At 42.1% G+C, this 15,230-nt stretch overlaps 1 protein-coding gene across 2 annotated transcripts in view; it reads right to left on the bottom strand.

Annotated features, from left to right (window-relative positions):
• ccar1 (cell division cycle and apoptosis regulator 1) overlaps positions 1–6,446 on the bottom strand; it is a 142,542-nt gene extending 136,096 nt beyond the window's left edge. Inside the window, exons 1-4 of one of the 2 annotated variants that reach the window (XM_060841816.1) lie at positions 6,437–6,446; positions 2,902–3,021; positions 1,853–2,016; positions 121–165 (exon numbers count right to left, since the gene is read on the bottom strand). In XM_060841816.1, coding sequence (XP_060697799.1) covers positions 121–165; positions 1,853–2,016; positions 2,902–2,971 — 279 coding nt within the window. In that variant the 5' untranslated portion in view covers positions 2,972–3,021; positions 6,437–6,446. The other variant, XM_060841815.1, reaches the window with a different exon arrangement.
• Between the last annotated feature and the right edge of the window lie 8,784 nt (positions 6,447–15,230).

Here is a 15,230-nt window from a genome sequence, read left to right as displayed (position 1 = left end):
TAAAACTTAATTGCAAAGCAAGGTCAATCGCAGAAAAGAAGGACATCTGTCAACGTTAATAACAGCAATCTGCTCCACTCACTCCAGCCAAACTTTTGTCAAAAGCAAAATGGCACAAACCTGTTGCTGCACACTGTAAATGGTCTGCTGGGGCTGCTGGTATTGCTGGAAAACAAATTGACAACATTATGAAAATCAAAACGCAATGGAAACATTGGTATTCGCTGCTGTCTCTTCGCACAGAAACGATCAAGGAAATTAAAGCCAAAGAAAACCTCTCCTGACAGTTATCCTGAGCAAAATAATTCCTCAGGCAACATCCTTGTAATTCTTTTCTGAACTCTTTCAAGTTTCACAACATCCCTTGGCATCATGGTAGCTCACCAACACAATAAAACAGCAGCTAATGAACTTGAAAGACCCTATACAGACAACATGCAAAACTAATATCATTTACAAAATACCGTGCAAGAACTGTAACAAACACTACATTGGATAACAGGCAGAAAACTAGCCTCCAGGATACGTGAACATTAACTAACCACAAAACAACATGACACTCTCTCACTAGTATCTTTACATTCATATGAGGCAGAACACCTTTTCATTTGGGACAACACATCCATCCTAGGACAAGCCAAACAGAGACAAGCACGAGAATTCCTAGAAGCATGGCATTCCAACCAGAACTCTATCAATAAACACATTAACTTCGACCCAATCTACCACCCAGAGAAAAAGAACAGGAAATGACAGCACCAACCCAAAAGAAATCCAAACATATAAATAAAAAGCAGGAATCATCAGCAATGGAGGCTCACAGATGATGTTACCTAGTATGGTGACAAAACGTCTGAAAATGAACCTTCCAGCTCAGCGAGCAAACCTACATACATGGAAAGTGTGCAACAAAGGTTTCCCTGACAGATTCCTGAGATAGCAGGATAGACTATGAAGAGAAATTGAATCAGCCAAGACTATATTTACTGTTATTTCGAAAAATGAGGTGGGATCTCAGAAACCTATAAAGGTCTAACAGTACGAGACAGGGTAAAGACAGCAAGTATCATCTCGATAACTAGGATCCCAACTTAAGGTTTTAGGAATACGATGAGCAAATATTTCTACACCCAGAGAGTGGTCAGCTCTGCCAAAAACAACAGTTGAGATCAAACATTGAACATTTTCAAAGATTTAGACGTAGCTTTTGGAGACAAGGGTTCAAAGGGCAAGCAGTAAAAGTGCTAACAGCGTATAGAGTGAATTTCATGATTCAGTACCTTGAATATTATTTGTTTAATCAATCAACTCACGTCTTTATGACTTACTTCTAATTCCTCCAGCACAGAAAGAGGTCATTTGGCCTGCAGCGGTTCTCTGAAGAGGACCCCACCCAAACCCAGCCCCTCACCCTATCTCCATAACTCCACACCCGTGGGCACTTTCGGCAATTTAGCATTGCAAATCCTTCTAACCTGCACATCTTTAATTAAGAGGAAACTCTTAATCTTTTCTTCAAGCACTGGTACAATTAAAACATTCAGATTTAGAGACGCACTCCTGGATTCCCTGATTCACAATGACAAACATTGGTTTTAAAGCTACATTTGCCAGTATGCCTTTGGTCTACAGTGACAAGGCACATTCACTGTATTAAAAATAAATCCATGATTAAAAAATGCCAGAATTCATACCCATTGATTAAGGAGTAAATTAGGCAGCTGAAATTTTATCAGTTGGATTAACCAACAGGACAACATAACTATATCATATCTAAACTGCATTGATCAAAGGAGAGTACAGGATCTCTCTGCATTTCTGTTCATGACACTAAGAGAGTGGTCAAACATACCTGCTGCAATGCAACAGCTGCTGCCTGCTGTTGTAAGGCTGCTGACTGGGTGAGCTGATAGCCTGAAGGTGTTTGGGTGGTGAGGCCAGCCGCAGCCAGAGCTGGCTGTTGGGTATACATAGCTGGAGAGGCACCTAGCAACGATGGCTGAACACCAAGGGCACCTGATGGAGACAATAAATTCATACATGACAGCAATGGTAAGGCTTTGTCCAGCAGTTTTACCAAGATCATAGTAGAATCAGGATGAAATAGCATGTGTGATCATGTGAATAAGAAGGCATCATTTAAAAGCAATATACTGCAGATGTTGATAATTTGAATTAGAAGAAAATGCTGGAAGTACTCACCTGGTCAGGCACCACCTGTGGACAGGAAACAGTACATGTTTCACCCTTATTCTCTTTCCACAGATGCTGATAGACTTACTGAGAACTTCCAGCATTTAGTGCTTTTTTTTAACAAGCTTGTTAGCAGACACAATTCCCGAGATATACACAACAGGTCAAAACCTCTGATCTATGATTAGGGGATAGGACATGTAACTGAAGATGCAGGAGGTCCTGAAATGTTGACCTCTGTTTCAACTTGTAAGGTCAATTTCCCCACTCTTTGGGACCCTCTGAAACATGCGTTTATTTTAAATTGTTTGTGGGATATGCCCATTACTAGCTTCCTCAGCATTCACTGACCTCCTCTAAATACTCATGAAGGCAGTGGTGAGCTGTATTCTTGAACTGCTACTGTTCTTCTAGTGTAACAAATGCCATAGAAGGGGCGGTGTTCTGTTCACCTCAATTGAGAAAACTGGGATAAGTCGACCTGCTAGAAATGCACAGCACTGTCTAACTGGGGGAATTTGAGTGCAGTGGCAATTTGAAAACCACTGCCACTGCCCTGAAAATTTCAGCCCACATTTGTTTTGGGTTCTGAAGGTGACCTGGTGGTCAGATGACAATTGTGCACTATCTGGGACTGAACACATACTGCTCAGCTTAAGAGAGAGATATGATTACACAGAATAAACAGCAGTACTGAGAAAGACTGACCTGGCTGTGTAACAGCAGCAGAAAATTGGGTGGTCCATGGGGGATTCTTCTGTCCTCCAAACTGAGCCATTCTTTCAAAAATCAACAGCCTCACACTTAGCAAGTTCAAGTTGTCTAGGACTTAAAAACGTACATGGCAAAGATTAATGTCTAACTATCTTCATATTAAATAATCATTAACACTTCCTAGCATTTACAACTCAAACGAAACTGTTGACAAAGTTCAATCTTTTCAGAATGGTTTGAATGGGTGACCTTTACAACTGAGTATAATGATCTCTGCCAAAATAGGGCCGGTAAGGTTGTGAAGGGGAATGTTGTCCAGTTGGAGGCAGTACATGGCCAAGACTGTAATGGTCAATCAAGAATAAATGTGTTCAATTATCATGCTATTAGTTTTGATTTCATAGAAAAGAGATAATAATCCCAACAGAATAATGTAATTAAAAGTGAAGTTGAGTGTTTAATATGGTGTGCAGTAGTTGTATCCCCATGAACGTTCAAGTCCCAATTGACCCAGAGCTGTGTCAGAACATGAAAAGATGTTCATAAAATGAGATGAAGAGAAATAAAATTCTTAAGAGTCAATACTTTCCACACAAGGCTATCAGCATAAATACATAAAGTAATATATTCATTTTCCAAAACGCTCTAAGTTTTACTTTCGGATTCAAACATTGCAATAGGTAATCATTATTGACAGGAAGAAATTGGCTTTTTCTGAGGTGCTCAATTGCAATAGGGTTCTGGATTGTGGTGGCGTGGCATGAGATTTTGATAGTATGGCTGATGGTAACCCTGCCAGGTGAAAGTCAAAATCTAAACCTTTGGCACTAACCCAGGGTGAGATATAATCTTCAGACATACTCCTTCCTGTATAAAACATAACTACCAGAAATAAAGTGCTGCAATAACCCATCTGGTCGGACAGCAACTACAGAGAGAGTCCAGTGTGGCAAGAAACGTAAAAATAAACAGCCAAGAGTTTTTACAGTAGATAAAAAGAAAGTGTAGCTAAAGTATGGGACCCAGGAGGATGTAAGTGCAGAACTGCTAATTGGCAGATAACTTAAAGGTATATTTTACAACAGTCTTCATGATGGAGGACATTATAAACATTCCAAAGCAAACAGATAACAAAGTGCTAATGGGAGGAAATATTTCAAAGTCTCTGTCATGACAAAGTACCAGACAAACTAATGGGACATAAGGCAAACAAGTTCCCAGGATCTGATGGCCTCCATCCAAGGGGTTTAAAGAAAGTGGCTGTAGTTGATCAAAATATTGCAGAATTCACTAGATTTCAGGAGGGTTCCAGAGCATTGGAAAACCAAAGTAATGCCCCTATTTAAGAGAGGAAAGTAAAAAATAGAAAATTATCAGGCAGTTAGCTTAATATGTATCACTCAGAACACTAGGGTGCATTAAGGAAGGAATAGCAGAATACTTAGAAAACAATTGAATAGAGTCAACATAGCTTTGTGAAAGGGAAATCTGTTTGACAAATTTTCTGGAGTTCTTTGAGAATATAAGTAGAGTTGATAACTGAACTTCTTCAGATTGGAAAGATGTTGGTAGTGGAATGTGACATGGGTCAGTCCTCGGGCCTCAATTCATTTACTACCCATGTTAATAACCTGAAGAAAGGAGTAGTGTAATGTATCCAAATTTACTATTGGTATGTTGTGATGCGGGCACAACGTATATACAGTTTAATGAGGCAATGTGTGAGATTTCGCACTTTGGTAGGAAGAATCACAAACCAGACTATTTAATAGGTATGGACTCCAAAACAGTACAAAATAGTAGGATCTGGGTAATTTTGTATATGAAACACAAAATGTCATCTTGCAAGCACAGCAAGTCATTAAGGAGACAAATGGAATTTTGACATTACTAGGCAGGTAGTGATGAAAAATACGCAAGTCTTGTTACAAGTGGCACCTGGAATACTGTATACAGTTTGGTTCCAGTATTTAAAAATGAATATCATGATATTGTAAGCAATTGAAAAGAAACAATTAGGCTGATCCCTGGAAAGAAGACTTTTCAAAAATAGCTAAAAGGTTAGGCCTCTATTCACTAAGATTTTAAAGAATTAAATATTCAAGATTCCAAGATGGTTTGACAGGATAGATGTTGCAAATATGTTTTCACCAGTGGAAAGCATCCCAATTTGATGGCACAGTTACAGAATAAATGAACACTCATTTAAAACAGCGACAAAAAGTAATCTCTTCTCGAAAGGATCTGAATGTGTGGAATTCTCTATCCAAATGTTGCGGAGACTAGATGCAAAAAATATTAAAAGACAAGATCAATTTTTTAAAACATTATCAGGGAGTTGAGGGCTATGATGAAGAGCTGATACAAATGAGGAGTTGCGGTCTGAAACAGATCAACCATGATATGGAACAGACTTGAGTGGACAAATAGTCTGAATGTGTTCCTATTTCTTATGGTTGTAAAGAAATGACAAATCAGAGGTAAATAGCAGAATCAAGGTCAGCTCAAACTGTAAGCAAGAATCTGAAATAAGGTACAGACATTGGGATAAAGAACATTAAAATGGAAGGACAGAGTTGACTGTCTGAAATAAGTGAACTCAATACTGAGTAGAAAAAGGCTGCAAAATTATCCCAAAAATGAGGCACTGTTTCTCCAAAACACTGTAGTGGACTTCTCTATGCATGTCTTGCATGTAAGTCATCGCCAAACCCTTTGCCTTTTGGCGTAGGACATCTCTGAACTCTAACCTTATGACTTTTCATTCCAACTGCTACAGACCCCCTTAATTTCAACAGAAACCCATCACATCTTTTTCCAGTCTTAATTTTCACCAAGCTTCAATCAGGCCCCAAGGTAAACACGATGCCACTATCCACCCGCCAATCACCCCCCACCCCAAAGTCCCAATCCAAAAAAATACATTGTCCCTGTCTCCTGGGTAAACAGCTGCCCCCTTCCACCACACTAGAGCAAACACGTTATCGGCGGACCCTTGGGGGGGGGGGGGTTCTCCAGCCAATCATTGTTTCTGACCCCCTCCCTCCCTCCCATTACATCTCTAATTCCCCACCCTCTACCTCCCCCTCCTCCCTTTAGAATTAACACTCATCTTTTATCTTTCCCCCGAGATTAAACAGCTCTCAAGAACCTCCACCCTCCCTCCCCCAATTAACACATCTCTACATCCCTCAAAATCACCGCCACCGCCGGTACACCTTCTTCCTCCCCACCGCTGCGTCCGAGTAAATATCCCTCGTCCACCCCGCCCGGGGCAAACATCCCTGTCTCTCTCTCTCTCTCTCTCCCCAAGCCCTTGGGTAAACAGCCCAGGCCGGTGAGGCCTCTTCCCTCGGGCTCTGTGTTAATGCTTTAAATCAGGACGGAGGGCAACTTCGGGCTGAAAAGCAGAAAAAGGCAGGAACATACTGACAACCCAGGCATCCCAGAAGGATGCGGCGGCGGGAATACCCGCCGAACCGGGACGAACGAAGAGGCCGACAGAGAAGCCCACAACAACAATACTCACCGGCGTGTGGGGGAGGGGAGGGGAGGGGAGGGGGGAGGAGACAGGAGGGAGCGTCAAACAACGTCAACACGCCGCTGGCTACGTACGCAAGTACGTCAACACGTTGTCGGGAATGTTCAAACTCGGTCGTCCACGTTGGGTAAGGCGTCGGAAAGGGCGTTGATGAAGTTGGTGATGTTCAGCAACCCCGGAGTGACCCCCCTGCCCCAAAAACCCCTGCAGTGAGGCGTCCCCCAGTTCCGAAACCCCAGAATGACCCACCCGCGAGTCCCCAAATATCAGTGATCCTCCCTCCCCAATGCCTCTCAAACCCGAGAGTGATCTGCTCACCAGACAGTAAAGCCCAGAGTGATATCGCCTCTGTCCAAACCTCCTCCTCCCCAGATCATGATTTGGAGATGCCGGTGTTGGACTGGGATGTACAAAGTTAAAAATCATACAACACCAGGTTATAGTCCAACAGGTTTAATTGGAAGCACACTAGCTTTCGGAGCGACGCTCCTTCATCAGGTGATTGTCACTATGATGAATACAGTGATTTCTCCCCTCCCTCAACGCAAGGCTCCAAATCCCAGAATGGCTTCACTCCAGCATAGTTCCCAATCCCTAAATCCAAGAGAGACCCAATGCCCCAAATAATTTCCCAAATGCTGAAGTGGTAGCTCCCCCCACCCATTCCTCAAATCCTGGAGTGATTCCCAAAGACACCAAGCATGTGATTGCAAGATCTCTCCATATTCCAGAGTGATTTCCCCACTCTCACATCCCTAAATAATGGAATTATCACTGCGTGCAGTCCCAAACCCTGAGTGATTCCCATTACCCACACCCCATTCACAAACCCTGGACTGATCTGCTCCACCTCTCACCATCCACAAATAGTGGAGCAGTCACCCCCTCCCAGTCCCAAATATCCCAGAGTGATCCCTTCATCACCCAAGCTCACATGCCCCTTTCCTCCACAGTTCCCAATCCCTCGAATAACGCCACCCCAGAGTGAGAACTCCCCAAGTCTTCAAACCTTGAAGTTACACCCCCCTCCCCCACTGACCCAAAATCCAAAAGTACACCCCCTACCCGGTCCTCAAAACCTAGAGTGACATGCTTTTTCTATGTCCTTCTTCCCAGTTCTGACCCCCTCCCTACCCAAAGTGCCCAAACCCCAGAATGATTCATCCCTGTTCCTAAATCCCCATATGCACTCCTTCATCCCTAAATCACAGAGTGATGTCCACTCTGCCTCCTCACAGTCCTTGAGGAATCCCCATTCACTCCTTCCCAAACCCTGGAGTAACCCCCTCATCAATGTTGAAAATGTATTGCTGGAAAAGCGCGGCAGGTCAGGCAGCATCCAAGGAGCAGGAGAATTGATGTTTCAGGCATGAGCCCTTCTTCCAGGCTCATGCCCGAAACGTCGATTCTCCTGCTCTTTGGATGCTGCCTGACCTACTGTGCTTTTCCAGCAACACATTTTCAGCTCTGATCTCCTGCATCTGCAGTCCTCACTTTCTCCTAGAGGATTTTAACCCTCATCAATGTTGTCAGATGCCAGATTGATGCCCCCTCTGACAGAACTCAAACCCCGGAATGATCTGCCTGTCAGTCCCCAAATCCCAGAGTGCACTGCATATCTCATGGTCCCAATTGGTTGTGGTTCGCATGCTGACCTCCAAAATGCAGAGTTATTCTTTGGATCCAGGGCCAACTGGATCTTATTGACTATGAGATCCTTGATTGGTGTTGTTGACCTGGGCTAACGAGGGAGCACTGGCTGGCAGATATAAATAAGAGCATCAGAAGATCTCCTCAGTCAAGAGACTGGCTTGGAGCTGACTGGTCAGTACACATGTAAATAAAGGGTAACTTGGTAATGAGATGTTAGCTTCTCTACAGATGTTTCACTTACAACAATGGATATGATGACACAATTCGCAGAAGCTATTCCTTAAAGGATGATAACAGCCAGGGCAGTCTTAGAAAAGTTAAAAGTTTTATGGGCTACCAATTACAATGTATTCTGAACAAGAAAGATGAAATATTGACACCGTTAACTTTCCCTTCGGTTAAAAAAAACAAAGCTCATTTGTTCATACATGGTAGTTATGTAGTTGACAATGCATAAGGGTGACTTATCTGATAAATAGTTTTGCATTATAAGAAGAAGAATCATTTATGTTGTACTGAAAAGTATTGTCAAAAGAGCACAAAGAGAAACAAGTATGGTGATAAGATTAGTGGAAGATGATGGTTTTCATGGTAGTCAATTGGTGCAGACAGTTCTCAAAATGAACCTCCTATAATTCAATTAGCTAACATGGAAATATTGGAACAGGTAAACATTCAATTCTCATTTTTAGAGAAAGGACAATAGTAATATTGTGTAAGACCACTGAGAAAGCACATCGTCATCTGTGGAGATACACCTGGATGTACTACATTAACTAGATGTGATATGGACATGGGAGAGTCAGTTATGTGCATCATAACTAACATCCTTATTGGTTGAGCCCAGAGAAACAAGTTCAGGTGGAAACAGAGATTCAGAATGTGCTGGAAAACCACTTGATTGAATTTAGTCACAGCAGTTTGAGTTCACTAAACTAGATGGATCAATTAGACTCTGCAGAGATTATAGAAAGGTGAATGTGGTTTGTATCCAGTTCCACAGCTGGACTGCTGCATTGCAAGGGTTGTTAGTGCCTCATTCCTTTCTAAGATTAATCTGATGAAGGAGTACTAATAAATGCCAAGAAAATCAAGAGATTAAAAAAAATCTGCTTTTGTTACACCATATAGGTTATACCAATTTCAGTTGATGCTGTTTGGGTTTAAAAAAAACACCTCAATTACATTCCAGAGGCTTGTGAATCTGGTTGTAGTTATGGTTTACAACTGTGTAGTTTATTTAGATGATGCTATGGTATATAGTAAATGAAAAAACATTAAGTTTTAGGAATGCGTAGATTTTACTGGAAATGTTCGTGTAAGTTTAGCATGATAGCTGTGCCATTAACAAATTTGTTCAAGAAACAAACAAAAATCAGCAGAATGAGAGGCAATCTTAATTAATGAACAAGTATTGGTTTCTCCTATATTTTCCAGATGTCATGTCTCAAATATTTTGTAATGAAATACATTTCTGAATGCTGTTTCGATGTTTTATGAATGGAGGCATGTAAAGACCTGTCTTTCTTATTTTTCTTCATTTTTAATTTTGGAGTGAAAGGAGATTGTTGAAAGATTGCTGTGTATTTTGAAAGCAGATAAACTGACAATCATTGTAAACATTATCTATATTGCTGCTGTTTCCAGCAATAGTTAAAGTGTATTTTGCAGACTAACTGTAGCTAGGGGGTTGTGTATAAATGGAGCTTTGGTTGGTAAGTAGATGCTTAGTCTATGCACGAGTGACCAGTTTTCGATGATAACAACTGCACATCAACAATCATGTGGTAGGTGAACAGTTTAGAGCTATGAAGTGGATAATGAGAAGCCTTCAGTCTGCTACCAGCCTAGGATCACTCTCTGTTTTCTGCTGTAAATGCCATTTTAAGCCTGAAGAAAACCAGCTGAGTTGATGTCAGCTGTGAACTCTAACTAAGAAGTCAGAAACTAAACCAGCTGAATTGCTGTCAGCTGTGAACTCTAACTCAGAAGTCAGAAACTCTTTACATGTGTGAACCAGCCACCTGTGCCTGCTGCAAACCAGGAAGACTGAGAAGCAGCATTCTGATCGGCACAAGAATCATGTCAGCAGATCCTGGGAACAGAGATCGCTGAACTGCTTTCCCAGTTTTCCCTTAAACCATAACATCATAGTTTCTTTATCTTTGCATGTACATGTGTGTGAGAGATAGAGGAGGGTGGTTTATAAACAATTGGAGTTTTATTTTATATGCCATTGGTTCATAATTGTTTACATGAAGCTTTGCATCTACTTTTTTCTAACAAATAGTCATTCATGCTAAGTACAGAAATCTGGTGTACTTTCTCTGTCCGAAAATCTATAAATTGGGAAATTCTGCACAATTTTTAAACTATTTAACTCTTGTGACAACTCAGGGAACAGCAGAGCTTTATTTCCAGCACAGTGAGGTGTGGTGATCTATCTATCTAGCTAAACATTGGTGCCATGGAGGACTAGAGTCGAAAAGTGCTGGAAAAACAAAGCTGGTCAGGCAACATCTGAGGAGCAGAAGAGTTGACTTTTCGAGCATAAGCTCTTCATCAGGAGTCCTGATGAAGAGCTTGTGCTTGAAATGTTGATTCTCCTGCTCCTCAGATGCTGCCTGACTGTCTGTGCTTTTCCGGCAAGACACGTTTTGACTCTGATCTCCAGCATCTGCAGTCCTTACTTTTGCCTTGTGGGATAGGACCATGGAATTCATGATGGAAACCAAGAATATGGCATACAGTTTGAATAAATTTCATTTGTCTCTGTCCTCATGATATCAGACACCAAAATCACTCAAAGAGCTGTAGAACATTTAAAACAAAAGGAAAGTAGTAACTTAAAATAATTACTATGACTATGAAAGAATTGCTTGAAAAATTAATGGGACTAAAGGATAATATGTGTCTTGGACTTGATAGAATACATCCTACTATCTTAAAAATATAACGGAAAGGTATTGGCTGTAACTTTTTCCAATTCCCAGTTTTTGGATTGAAAATGTCACATGTAACATATAGCTTTAAGAAAAGGTGAAGACAGGAAACAGTTAAGCATATAGCAGTTAATTGCAAAGTTACTGGTATCCATTAGCAAGACAGCGGACAAAAATATTTAATGAATCAGTTGCTTGGAAATTCAAAATATGAATGATGCTTCAAACTGAAGTATGTTTCTGAAGCTTTTCATTTCACGATCATTAGGGCAAATGCAAGAATGCTTAACTTACACCATTATAATGATTCTAACTAGTGGAGAAAAAGGTCCAGATTGGTTGACACATTGGTAGATAATATGTGAATTATGAGCTCTACTTGAGCAATCCTATTTCATGAATCCCAAAATAAATTGAGTACTTTTAGGTAGGAATTTTCAATTGGTAAACGTTTGATGAATAATCCTGAGTGTGAGTCACCACATCACACTAGGAGAAAGTGAGGACTGCAGATGCTGGAGATCAGAGTGGAAAAGTATGATGCTGAAAAAGCACAGCAGGTCAGACAGAATGCAAGCAGTTGGAGTGTTGACATTTTGGGTATAAGCCCTACATTCCTGATGAAGGAAATGTCGGCTGTCCTGCTCCTTGAATACTGCCTGACCTGCTGTGCTTTTTCAGTACCACACTTTTTGACTTAATTCCATGCAAAGGGGAACAGATGCTTTTTACTTGCTTTTTTGGTTCATAGCTTGTAAGACCTTTCTACAGGATAAAATGAAGCCTAGGACTGGGAGCCCCTAACAAATGGGACTTCTTTGAAGTGACTTTCAGGAGCGTAAAATAATGTGAGTGTCTCCTGAAGGTATTTAAGGACAAAGGTGTCGCGAGTCCCCACTTTGTCCTGTCTGTGGCAGCATTGTTCATTCTCTCTGAACACAAGAGCCGGGTTGTTACAATCCATTTGTATAACATCCACAAAATCAAGATGTTCTTTTGTGATAATAGCTGCTAATTTGACTATCTCTTGAAGGTTACTTTCAGGTTGAAGGTAAGTAGGGGAAATATATACAGCTTACAAACTTTGAAAAAAATATATACTAAGAACTCGATAAATAAAATAGTGATGGAGAATCAAAGTGATGTGGGAGCCCATGGATCAGAACCAGACCACACCAATCCTTTTGGCAGACTCAGAACTGGATCTTTCTGGCTTTGTACTCACTCTGACGATGCTGATCAGGACAATCTCCCAGGGAGAAACAGGATGACGACCTTAGTGTGGAGAATGTCATAGAGTCATAGAGATGAACAGCACAGAAACAGACCCTTTGGTCCAACTCATCCATGTCAACCCAATCTAGTCCCACCTGCCAGTACCTGGCCCATATCCCTCCAAACAGCATTGTGGCTCAGTGGTTAGCACTGCAGCCTTACAGCGCCGGGGACCTGGGTTCGATTCCAACCTTGGGTGACTGTGTGGATTTTGCACATTCTCCCCGTGTTTGCATGGGTTTCCTCGGGTGCTCCGGTTTCTTCCCACAGTCCAAAGATGTGCAGGTCAGGTGCATTGGCCATGCTAAATTACCCATAGCATTAGGTGCATTAATCAAAGGGAAGTGGGTTAGCTCTTCGGAGGGTCGGTGTGGACTTATTGGGCTGAAGGACCTATTTCCACGCTGTAGGGAATCTAAAAAATCGAACCCTTCCTATTCATATACCCATCCAGATGCCTTTTAAATGTTGCAATTGTACCAGATTCCACTGCTTCCTCTGGCAGCTCATTCCATACACGTACCACCCTCTTGAATGAAAAAGTTGCCCCTCAGGTCTCTTTTATATCACCCTAAACCTATGCCATCTAGTTCTGGACTCCACCAACCCAGGGAAAAGACTGAGTATATTTATCCTATTCATGCCCCTCATGATTGTACAAACCTCTATAAGGTCACCCCTCAGACTCCATGCTCCAGAGAAAACAGCCCTAGCCTATTCAATCTCTCCCTGTAGCTTAAATCCTCCAACCCTGGCAACATCCTTGTAAATCTTTTCGGAACCCTTTCAACTTTCATAACATCTTTCCGATATGAAGGAGACCAGAATTGCACTCAATATTCCAACAGTGGCCAAACCAATGTCCTGTCCAGGACATGACCTCCCAACTCCTGTACTCAATACTTTGACCAATAAAGTATACCAAACACCTTCTTCACTATCCTATCTACCTGTGATTCCACTTTCAAGGAGCTATGAACCTACACTCCAAGGTCTCTTTGTTTAGCAAGACTCCCAAGAACCTTACCATTAAGTGTATAAGTCTTGCTAAGATTTGCTTTCCTAAAATGCAACACCTCTCATTTTTCTAAATTAAACTCCATCTGTTACTTCTCAGCCCACTGGCCCATCTGATCAAGATCCCGTAATCTGAGATAATGTTCTTCGCTGTCCACTATGCCTCCAATTTTGGTATCATCAGCAAACTTACTGACTATACCTCTTATACTCACATCCAAATCATTTATATAAATAGCAAAAGTAGTGGATCCAGCACCGGTCCTGTGGCAATCCATGGTCACAGGCCTCCAGTCTGAAAAACATCCCTCCACCACCACCCTCTGTGAGTGTGCAACAGTTTGCCCACACCGTAGGCATGGAGAAAGTGATGCAGTGAGAAGACTGTAGGAGAATGGACCTGGGGCTGCAAGTAATTCTATGAACTCTCAAGTTACGTTTTAAAATTGTCCATATTAACTTGTATAGCATTAAATCAACTACAAGATGTGTTTCTATGTTGACTAATCTGGCCAAGGTATTTTGCTGTGAGGAGGCAACCTCACCATCTCCGAAGTTAAAGAGGTGGAGTGTGGATACCTTCTAGTATGTGATGTACAAAAAGGCTCCCCTGAGGCTAACTAACGTGTATACCCCGATGGTAAAGAGTGAGCGGCTGGCCATCCCCCTGCAGCAGCACTCACTGCTGCTGGCGATGTCCAGGCTTGTCATTCTGGCCAGAGATGAGTGATCTGGAGAGGCTGACAGCAAACCAGGCATCACGTCCAGACTCCTGATGGAAACAGTTAAAGTCACCAAGCTGCATAACATCTTCAGCACCCCTGCAGATCATGTGCAACATAGATCAGACAGGTCTATCCACTCAAGGACAGATTTCCTATTTGCATCCCACACGTCCTTGGTCATATCCACGAATGGCAAGCTCGTGTTCTTCACTGGCCACTGCCTCCCATCAGTGGACTGACACCTGAAGGATGACCAGCAGGCTGGCACGGGAATGTGGAAGTTGAACGTGAAACTGTTGACCCTGGAAAACATTGAGGAGCTCAAAAGAGATTACACAGGTGCACAAGAAGAACCCTGTGCTTAGCAGCCTGAAGGAAGAAGATGACTCGGTAAGGTCATCTCAGTCTGACATCCTGAGGATTAGCAAATCCTTTTATGCCAGATTGTATGACAAGAAGCTCATAGACAGCACAGCTTCCCAGTCGTTCCTGTCCTCTTTCATGGAAGTCTTAAATGACAGAATATGGTCAAGGCTATACCAGCCATAATCTCTGGATGAGCTGACCAAGATGCATGAGTCCTCAAAAATGAATAAAACTCACACAAGTAACGGCTTGATTTCTGCTCTGTGGGATTTGATTGGCCAGGACCTGCTGGAAGTGTATGACAGTATGCTTCTGGCAGGTAGCATGGGTGAATCCATGAGGAGAGATATCACCACCCTAATTTACAAGCAGAAGGGGGAGGGAAGGTGATTAAAAATTGGGGACTAATTTCACTACTGAATACAGATTACAAAATACTATCTAACATCACTGCCAACAGGGCCAGGTCTGCTCTAGGATTGTTGATTCACCCTGACCAAACCTGTATCTCTCAGCAGGTGTGAGATACACTCAGTGTTGTTGTGCATTCCACAGCTCTGGCCCATTCCTAGAACGTGTGCATTTTCAGGCCCCTGAGCCATCTGCCACTTCATCTGGAGGTCTAAGGTGGACTATTGGCCAAAGGGACACCATGTACAAAACTCTGGATAAGAAAGGGGTGAAGAACATACCCAGCAGAGGCCTCATTTTAATGGACACCACTGTGTGCAGCTGCACCAAGCTGTGTGTAGACCTTCGTATGTAAACACCAAGTGTCACTACATACTGAGGTTTTTCCTATCT

This window comes from Hemiscyllium ocellatum, chromosome 22 (assembly GCF_020745735.1).
Source record: "Hemiscyllium ocellatum isolate sHemOce1 chromosome 22, sHemOce1.pat.X.cur, whole genome shotgun sequence".
Taxonomy (NCBI): Eukaryota; Metazoa; Chordata; class Chondrichthyes; order Orectolobiformes; family Hemiscylliidae; genus Hemiscyllium; species Hemiscyllium ocellatum.
This window is presented reverse-complemented; position numbering and strand designations above follow the sequence as displayed.